The following is a 10,480-nucleotide window of genomic DNA, read 5'->3' as shown; positions in this document are numbered from 1 at the left end:
AAATGTGTTGCTGGAAAAGCGCAGCAGGTCAGGCAGCATCCAGGGAACAGGAGAATCGACGTTTCGGGCATAAGCCCTTCTTCAGGAATGGGGGAAGTTTGTCCAGCAGGCTAAGATAAAAGGTAGGGAGGAGGGACTTGGGGGAGGGGTGTCGGAAATGTGATAGGTGGAAAGAGGTCAAGGTGAGGGTGATAGGTCAGACTGGGGTGGGGGCGGAGAGGTCAGGAAGAACCTGACCTCTTCTTCCTGACCTCTCCGCCCCCACCCCAGTCTGACCTATCACCCTCACTTTGACCTCTTTCCACCTATCACATTTCCGACGCCCCTCCCCCAAGTCCCTCCTCCCTACCTTTTATCTTAGCCTGCTGGACAAACTTTCCTCATTCCTGAAGAAGGGCTTATGCCCGAAACGTCGATTCTCCTGTTCCCTGGATGCTGCCTGACCTGCTGCGCTTTTCCAGCAACACATTTCCTATTCTTGAGTGCGTTTACAAGTCAATTTGTATCAAATTGGAACATAATGCAAGACAATATAAAGTTGCCCTATGTAAGTACATGACATGTTCAAATATTGAATCTTTCAAACTACACCTCTATATGGGATCATTCTCCTCAGTACAAGTATTCATAAGTTGGACATTTGTAAATTGGGGACCCCTTAATTAGTTTAAAATGCAACATATTACATGCAGAGAAATCTCATGATAATTTACACAGCAACATCTTGCAAATTGCAATGGGGTGAATAATAGATAACATGTGCTTTGAATATAGTGATTAATGAAGAAATGTTGATGAGCACATGGAGTAAATCCTGCTTCATTCAAGTACTGCCTTGAGATTTTAAATGAACACCTGAATAGGCAGATTCAGTAGCCTTTATTTAACACTGCTTCTAGAGGATAGAATTCCCAGTAATGCGGTACTCCAATAAAAAGGGCTAAATTGTTAGTTTATTTTATAATCTCAAGCTTCTGGTAGGTCATGGAAGAGGATTGTTGCCTGTCAGAGTATGATACCTGATTTTGCTTTCTTTTTCACGATAAATTTGCTGTGTTTCCTCTTCCTCCTCATGCTGGAGTTTATCTCGAAGTTTACAAAGCTGCTTCTTTCTCTCATGGAGAATTTGTCTTTCTTCTTTTGCTCGCTCCTCACCCAATTTGTCTTGCAGCACCTCCACAGATTTCTGTGTCTGCAGTGGCTCCTTATTCTTCTGTTTGTGCTCTTGCTTCCATCTATTTTGAATGCATCTGTGTTTCAGAATAAAAATAAAGTAAACCAAATAGAGCAAGATTGTCATAAGCTACCGTATTTCTTCGCAAAACGATCTTCTGTGTTATTACGTACTTGTCCATCTGATTGATAGTGAGAAGGCTTGCTTCAGAGTTGGATTCTGAGAAGTATAGTTATACCTCATGTCAAAGGTCAGTGGAGATGTCAGTTGGTTGGGTCCAACCAGCAGCCTTTCTCCTCTGATTTAACATTCAAACTTAAACTCGGTTTCACCTGACCAAATGCCTAATCTTTTGAATCTTTTGCAGGATTCTCAATTTTGGGCCTAAGCCATTCACCCCTATTTTCAAACTAAAAATAAACTGGCATTCTTCTCGCCAAGTGGGAATCTCAGCAACTCTAATATGAATACCTCAGTGAAATTAGTGTCCCATAAATCTGTACATCCCAAGAAAAAATACACATAAAAAGACTGAAGCAGCACCCTCTCCAAAGATAGTTGACCGATAATATTTGGGCTTCAAATTCAAACACTGGTTCATTGAATCAGCTCACACAAATGAAAACATGCTTTCATTTCTCTCCATTTCTCTATTTCTGCTGGAGAACTGTCAAAATCTATAGAAAGTATATTTTTGCACATTAAATATTAAATGATATGAAGATCTATACATTTTGTAGCAGTGTTAACAGCTGAGAATTGACTTTTCTTCTCCTGATGATCATGAATAGCTCAACACCAATTCCTGATGCACTTAGTTATGTAGAATCCAAGGTGACAATGTGTTGGGACTGTCATGGTATCCCCACCCTTACTTTTACAGTCTTTATCAATTCTGGCCTAAAAGTTTCCAAACAAAAGGTCATTTTTAAGCATTTCGAAATGACACTACTGCGAACACTAAAGTTTTTCACTGTAACTGCTGAAAGCATTTTATCCCATTAGCATCCTGCAGTGAAATGAGACCTTGTTGTATACAAAGTTATTATGATTTAGACTGCACTGCCTGAAAGGATAGTGAAAGCAGATTCAATAGTAATTTTCAAGAGGGAATTGAATGGTTGCTTGAAGGGTGGAATGTTGCAGGGCTGTGGGAAAAGTGGAGTGGGAGTAAATGGATAATGCTTTCAAAGAATTAGCATAAAAAATATGGGAAGAATGGCCTTCTTCTATGTTAGGTGATTCCATGATTTTGTCACAACTGTACGTTCTTTCTGTCTGGGCAACTCAGCTGTCAAAACAGCTGAATTCAATTTGTGGTGTACAGGTAGATTGAAAAATCACAGGGAGAGCAAGAATTTAATTTAGTGATGGAATGAGAAAGCAAATAATATTCAGTTACGGACAGCCTGTCAACAACCAAGGCAAGATACAAAACATGCAGCATTAGAAAGCGACAGTGACAACATGCATAATCCAACACACTATCCAAAACCAGCTCCATTCAGAAACCTTATTGTTCCAAAGAGGCAGTAGGCTGTTTTTACTGGTCATTAGTTCCACTATATTTCAATCATATTTAAGGCAATCATTACCTTCCATCTTGTCTGGCAGATTACTTAAAAGACTCATTCTTTTCATCTCCTGTCTGTCATTATGTTGTCAATGTTGTCAATTATCTCAAGAGGGTTGGAATATAAAAGCACTGATGTGCTACTGAGACTTTATAAAGCTCTGGTTAGGCACCATTTGGAGTACTGTGTCCAGTTTTGGTCCCCACACCTCAGGAAGGACATACTGGCACTGGAGCGTGTCCAGCAGAGATTCACACAGATGATCCCTGGAATGGTTGGTCTAACATATGAGGAACGGCTGAGGATCCTGGGATTATATTCATTGGAGTTTAGAAGATTAAGGGGAGATCTAATGGAAACTTACAAGATAATACATGGCTTGGAGAGGGTGGACACTAGGAAATTGTTTCCTTTAGGCAAGGAGACTAGGACCCGTGGACACAGCCTTAGAATTAGAGGGGGTAAATTCAGAACAGAAATGCGGAGACATTTCTTCAGCCAGAGAGTGGTGGGCCTGTGGAATTCATTGCCACAGAGTGCAGTGGAGGCTGGGACGCTAAATGTCTTCAAGGCAGAAATTGATAAATTCTTGATGTCACAAGGAATTAAGGGCTACGGGGAGAATGCGGGTAAGTGGAGTTGAAATGCCCATCAGCCATGATTGAATGGCGGAGTGGACTCGATGGGCCAAATGGCCTTACTTCCGCTCCTATGTCTTATGGTCTTATTATATACAATCGTCAAATTCTGATGGAAGATCTGTGAAGTTGATACTGCTTCAATCATCTGAACACTGCACTGAAAGCAGTCATACTGTCAGCAGTAATACCAGATTCCTGAGTGTCAGAATATTCAGTTGGGAAAATGAAAGGGAATGGAATAGACTGTTTAAAAAAAGACAATCTAAAAAATGATTTGGAGGTGCCAGTGTTAGACTGGGGTAGGCAAGAAGTCACATGACACCAGGTTATAGTTCAATAGATACAAGCGCTCGGAGCTCTGCTCCTTTGTCAGGTGAAATCCACTTCAGTTGCAAATTTTACATTCATACTTCATGGAGAACTAAAAGAATATGTTTATTTCAAGGAAATAAATCAGATTCCCATCACTGTGAACCCAAGAACTTCAAATTACTATTAGTCACAAATTCCTTAATTTTTAAAGAAGAACAATTAGCAACAGGAAAGCAATCTATCATTATTCTACAACACAGCAAAGTCGAAAAGGTAGTACCAAACTGGATGTGTAGAAGCATCCTCACAACAGGATAACTCACAATAGGTATTATTCACCATGTTTAGGTCAATTACCAAGTAATGCTGTTAAACAAGCCCAGAGGAAATGAAGCTTACACACAGAGTGAAACAAAACCTGTTTTGTCTGTAATTTGACCTGTTTATCAGATGCATCTTTACACTATGCCATGCTATGAGTGCTCACAGTTTGTGGACCACTATTAATGCAATGCTGTGGTAACAGGACTGGTATTTGGGTTGACTGTTCACACAGAAACAAATTGAAATAGAAACAGGAAAGGCTGGAGAAACTCGCAGGGCTGGCAGCATCTGTGGAGAGAGAAACAAAGTTAACATTTTGAATCTGATAAGACTCTTCCTTGGAAATGAAAGGGACTCGAACACTATAGATGACAAAGGGGAAGGAGGAATGAGTAGAAAAGGTGGTGAGGCTGCCCAGAGCAAAACACATAGGGAGTGCTAATGGTAGTAGAAGGAGAAAGATATAGATGCAAAATAGGTGCTGATGGTAGGTGAGACTACTGGAAAATGGGTCAACTTTTCTGACAGCAAACCCATGCAAACAAGACAGTGAACGTGTGGAACGTAATCAAAATGGATGACATGTTCATGCTCGGAAATTGCTGAATTCAATATCGTGTCCTGAAGGTTGCAAAAGTGCCTAGGTGGAAAATGAGGTGCTGTCCCTTCAGTTTGATTGGGCTTCACTGGAATACTACAGCAGGCGTAAGACAGCATTGACTGCGCAAGAGCAATATGGTTTACTGAAATAACAAGCAACTGGAAAGACGGGGTCATTCTGACAGACGGAGCAGAGAACTTCCCCAAAGCTCAATCTGTGTTTGGTTATGCAAATATAAAAGACACTGCATTGTGAACACAGTGAACAAGACAGAAAAGAAGTACAAACAAATATGGAGGATGTAAAAGGGCAAATGCTACACCTTCTATGATTACATGGGAAGGTTTCATGGGGTGAGGAGGGGATGGGGTGGGGGTGCTAGTGAAGAGGTCTTATGACTGAACTAGAGTGTTAAGAAGGGAAAGGCTCCTGCAGAATGCTGACAAAAGAAAGGAAGGAGAAGATGGCACATAGAAGATAGCACAATGAAGGGTATATAGGCTAGTCTGATCTTAGAGTAAGATAAAAGGTTGGCACAACATCAAGGGTCGAAATGACTGTACTGTGCTGTCCTGTTCAATGTTCTATGTTTTGTTGTGTTTGGTGGTGGCTTCCTGCTCGAAGTGGTGGAAATGGAGCTGGATGACCCTTTTGAGTATGGAGTCCAGTGGGGGGGAAAGTGAGGATGAGGGGAATGCTTTTGTTGTTCTGGAAGGGAAGAAAAGGGTCAAGGGCAAAGGTGCAGGAAATAGGTCAGACATGGCTGAGTGTTCTTTCAGGGGGAGGGGAGAGAGAGGGCAGGTTAAACCTTGGAGGCGTGTGCGGTGTGGGGGTGGGGTACGGTCAGTTTTCTGCTGAGGAAATAGGAGGATATGAGACAGCTAGGCTATAGAAGATGCCATAATTGGAAGAGATGTGATAGAAACAGAGGAACTGGGAGATTGGAATGGAGTTTTTCCAGGAAAGAGGCTGTAACAAAGTGTAGTCAGGTATTTGTGGGAGCTGGCAGACCTTAATGGGTATTGGTGGACATTTATCTGCAGAAATGGAAAAAGATGATTAATGGAAGGGAAGAGTTAAAGGTGAACTAGGAGACGGTGAGAGGATGATAATTGGAAGCAAAATTGATTAATTTTTCAAATCAAAACAACTAAAATCGAAACAGCACCAATTATGTTTTCAACGTGTTACAGAATGAGTAGTAGGAGGTGACCTGATTAAGACTGGAACAAGGAATGTTCCACATCACTCACAAAGAAACAGGCACAACTAGGATCTATATGGGTACCCACTGACACACCTTGGACTTGGAGTAAGGGATATCAGTCAAAGAAGAAGTAATTTAAACAGAGAACGAGCTCAGCCAGATAAAGAAAGGGTGATGACGGATGGAATCATTCAAATCTTCATTCAAGGAAGAAGATCAGACCAACCTGATGAGGGATGGACTAGCAGAGGGGTTGTACATTCATGGTAAAGAGGCCCTGTGCCTGGGGTCAAAAAGTGAAAATTATGGAACTGACATAAATTGTCAGGAGATTTATGAAGGAAAGTCGAACCAGACACGATGAGGGGAGAAAAACTAGTGTCAAGATTGCACTGGGGCAAGAACAGGCTGAAATGATGGATCTGTCAGGGGAGTCCTGTTTGTGGATTTTGGGAAGGAGTTAGAGCCAGCTGTGCTGGATGGCTACTATGATGTGATAAGCTGTGGAGGTGAGATCTCCAGAGGTCAATGACAGTCCTGGAAACAATTGCTTGATATTTCTTTTCATTTTTGGGGACATAGGAAGAAGTGTTCTTGACTTAGAGCTCAACCTCTACAAGGTAAAGGCCGACAATCCAGATGACAACAGTATCAATCTTCTCATCTGATTGGACAACAAAGTCAGGGTGACATAATATTATACAGTAATTATTGATAATTATCTGATAATTACCTTTCAGCAACTTCTGCTCTTTTTCTTCTTTCAACATCTTCAACATTTTGTTTCTTGCCATCCTCATCTTCCTGCTTTTGGAGAAAAAAATTAGAATTTTGATTGTAACCTGATACTTTGTTTAATCTCTTACAACAAATACATGTCAGTTCACACATTAATCTTTTGATAATCTCAGAACAAGATGTTTAGCTGATAATCGTTAACTATTACGAACCAAACACAGTAATGATGGAAACATAGGAACGGGAGGGAATCATTCACATCCTTGAGGCTATTCATCCAATCAATAAGATCTTGGCTTATCTGCATTCTATTCAGCTTGACTCCATATTCTTTAATATTGTTGGCTAGCAAAAATCTACCAACCTTAGATTTTAATCACTAATTGAACTAGCAGCTATTGCTTTTTATGAGAACAAATTTCGTACTTCTATTTCTATTTAGGAGAAGTAGTATTTCCTAACTTCTCCCCGAAAGGCCTGACTTTATTTTTTTAACTGATGTTCTCTTGTGTTTAAAGATTCTTCTGTAGCTATCCTACAAATATTCTAACAACCTCATAAAAATCAGTAATTAACCTTCTGTATTCCAGTGAATACAGCTGGGTTTACATAGTTTCTCTTCATAAACAATGCATCTGTGGAACCCTAGTACCATTTTGGTATATCTTTCACTCCCTCTGATGCATCCTAAGATATGTTGCCTAGACCTATATACAGTACTTCAGTTGTGATCTAACCAGGACTATGTATAGGTATGACAAAACATCTTTCACTTCATATCCTGGCTCTCTTGATCAAAGCTAAAGTTCTATTGGCCTAACAAAAATAGAAATTGCTGGAAAAGCTCATCAAGTCTGGCAGCATCTGTGAAGAGAAATCAGAGTTAAAGTTTCAGGTCCAATGACCGCGTGAGAGGAAAGGTCACCAGACCTGAAACGTTAACTCTGATTTCTCTGCACAGATGCTGCCAGAACTGCTGAGCTTTTCCGGTAATTTCTGTTTTTGTTTTAGATTCACAGCATCCACAGTTCTTTCAGTTTTTATTCTATTAGCCTTCTAGGTTTTCTTTTTTCCATGACCAATACATTTTACAAACGCTATTGACACTCTACACATCCTAGCTTTAAATTTTTTTGAAAATAATCAGATCTATTCCTTCTTCAAAGTACAGTAAATAATTTGAGTATTGCTGAAAAAAAGATGTTGGTCAAAACCTTTTAATTTTTCACTCAAGACAATAATTTAGTTACAGTTAAATTGATAAATTAAACTGTATACTTTAAATGTCAGCTTTTTGTTTTGCATTTCACTTGTGGCATATGGGCAATATTATCTGGCTAACATTTACTGCCAGTTCCTAGTTGCCCTTGAGAAGGTGGTGGTGAGCTGCTTTCTTGAATCGCTGCAATCTGATTGCTGTAGGTAGACCCACAATGCAGTTAAGGAAGGAAATCCTGGGTTTTGATCCAACAGCAGTGAAGGAATGATTTGGAGGAGCCGGTGTTGGACTGGGGTGGACAAAGTTAAAAATCACAACACCTGGTTATAGTCCAACAAGTTTATTTGCAAGCACTAGCTTTCGAAGTGCTGCATTTTCATCAGCCTGACAACCACCTGATGAAGAAGCAGCACTTTGAAAGCTAGCACTTCTAAATAAACCTGCTGGGACTATAACCTGGTGTTGTATGATTTTTAATGCAGTGAAGGAAGATTCACAGCGAACAACATTTTCAACTGCTTTCGTTTGTCAAAAGCAAAAGGAATTGTTTGTGTTTTACTTTCCAACTTAGTAAAATTCTAGGTGCCCCAGACACGATAAAATTGAAAATGCTCAGATCACCATTTTATAATATAAAAGCTAACTTCCCAAGACAGAGCCAAAACTCTTGACATTCAGAGTGCAATGTCAACCCTAGAATGTGGTGGCACCTCAAAGCACATTCCAAACTCTATTAATTCTGTTACGACAAACTTTAGGTTAAAAAGCAGGTATCTAAAATACAGATGCACCATATATTTAAAATACTTTCAAGAGTATTGAGTGGTGCAGTGGATTAAACATTGTCCACTCACTTTTGGGTTCAGACCAGTCCAGTGTGAAGAAGGAGATGAAAAGCTTCTCTGTTTCCAATAGGTCAACTGTGAACTGTTTTGGGTAATCCCATTCAACAGAAATGCCACGAGTGTAGTATGGATGTACTTCAGAGGTTGGAAGTGAGTCCCAGCGATTTATTAAAGTGCAGAATGAGTCTTACTCTAATTTAACCGATGAAGTGGTTGATTCTCACCCTGGATGCCCAAAGAATGGAAAATATTCCATGTTTTATAATTGTAATTTTAAAGGTTATAGGGGATTTATGTGGTCATTTGGGATAGTCAGATGCAGCTGCCAGTTCTACCACATGCTATTACATCACTGAATGTAATTATACAAGTCCTTATTCACAGCCCTTTAGTATTTAGAAGGTGACTCTGCCATCTGTTCTTGGGGGTACAAGCACAGACAAATAGTCCAGAAATAGAATTCTCCAAAACAGCTGAGAAGCCATGGGAATTCCTAAACAGAATCAACAGACGGAATCCCCAGCATCATACCACAAACATATCATTGAACCGGCATTTCTTATGACAGGTTGTTTTCCTTAAATGACTCCTTCTGGATTGTGATACTAATTTACTATCATACTTAGAAAGTGTCAGTAGATTGGAATATTTACACCATTTTTATAGCATACTATGCATAATATATAAGCTTTCCTGCAACTAATTTATTAAGTAGTACTTAAAATAGCACTTGAAATACCACATTATAGCATCTGTATAAAGTTACTTAGAGTTGAACTCAATCAAGATTATTTTAGAAAGGTACACATTATCGATAAACATTATCAATTGACCACAGTATCAAATTTCCAAATACATCCCTACATACAACATAAACATAGTTACGTATTCTCATCCTCTTGAAAAAACTTAAAACTTACTTCTCATATCAACGAACCACACCTTTGCCAAAGATTCTGACCAATTTTGACATATTAATTTCCATAAAACAAAACTATCTAATGAATTGTCAATGGATTATTTGACTGCGGGGAACAACAATGTTGCAATCCTAGGACAGACTGATTACATTTTAAGAGATGTGAATTTCGAGTGATCGGCTCAAAGGACTGCACAACAACATTTCAAGTTTTACAACTTTCCTACTGTAATAAATAAACTTAACTCAAAATCAACTATACATTATTTATTAGATACTAATGCACTAAATTACATAAAAAACTCCACGTTAACTTCTTAACACAGAAACATCAAGCTCAAATGAAATGTAGTCTTGTGCTTAAACCCCTAAGCTCCTGCTTGCTTTAACAGGATGTCTCATTCCTGCCTCACCATTCAGTTCTTCAATGTCTTTTAAAATTCAGTACCTACACTCAATCTTCTGAACATAGTCAAATGGGCTTCCAGTAGTGAAGCACTACTTAAAATTAGAACAAAGAAAATTTACAGCCCAGGAACAGGCCCTTTGGCTCTCCAAACCTGAGCCAATCCAAATGTACTGTCTAAACCTGTCGTTCAATTCCTAAGCATTTGTATGTCTCTGCTCCCTACCTACTCATGCATCTGTCCAGACGCATCTTAAATGAATCTACCATGCCTGCCTCTACCACCTCTGCCAGCAACGCGTTCCAAACGCCCACCACCCTCTGTGTGAAGTACTTGCCACATGTAACCCCCTTAAACATTCCACCTCTCACCTTGAAAGCATGACCTCTCATTATTGAATCCTTCACCCTGGGAAAAAGCTTGTCTCTATCCACCCTGACTATACCCTTCATGATTTTGTAAACCTCAATCAGGTCCCCCCTCAATCTCCTGTTTTCTAGTGAAAATAAACCTAACCTA

General features: G+C 39.6%; 1 protein-coding gene across 1 annotated transcript in view; it reads right to left on the bottom strand.

Annotated features, from left to right (window-relative positions):
- Positions 1 to 10,480, bottom strand: part of LOC122540544 (centrosomal protein of 164 kDa-like) — a 214,084-nt gene that overhangs the window by 45,759 nt on the left and 157,845 nt on the right. The window contains exons 13-14 of the mRNA XM_043676409.1: positions 6,567 to 6,637; positions 1,020 to 1,250 (exon numbers count right to left, since the gene is read on the bottom strand). Of these exons, the coding sequence (XP_043532344.1) occupies positions 1,020 to 1,250; positions 6,567 to 6,637 (302 nt within the window). The remainder of the gene's footprint in view (positions 1 to 1,019; positions 1,251 to 6,566; positions 6,638 to 10,480) is intronic.

Source organism: Chiloscyllium plagiosum, chromosome 35 (assembly GCF_004010195.1).
Source record: "Chiloscyllium plagiosum isolate BGI_BamShark_2017 chromosome 35, ASM401019v2, whole genome shotgun sequence".
Taxonomy (NCBI): domain Eukaryota; kingdom Metazoa; phylum Chordata; class Chondrichthyes; order Orectolobiformes; family Hemiscylliidae; genus Chiloscyllium; species Chiloscyllium plagiosum.
This window is presented reverse-complemented; position numbering and strand designations above follow the sequence as displayed.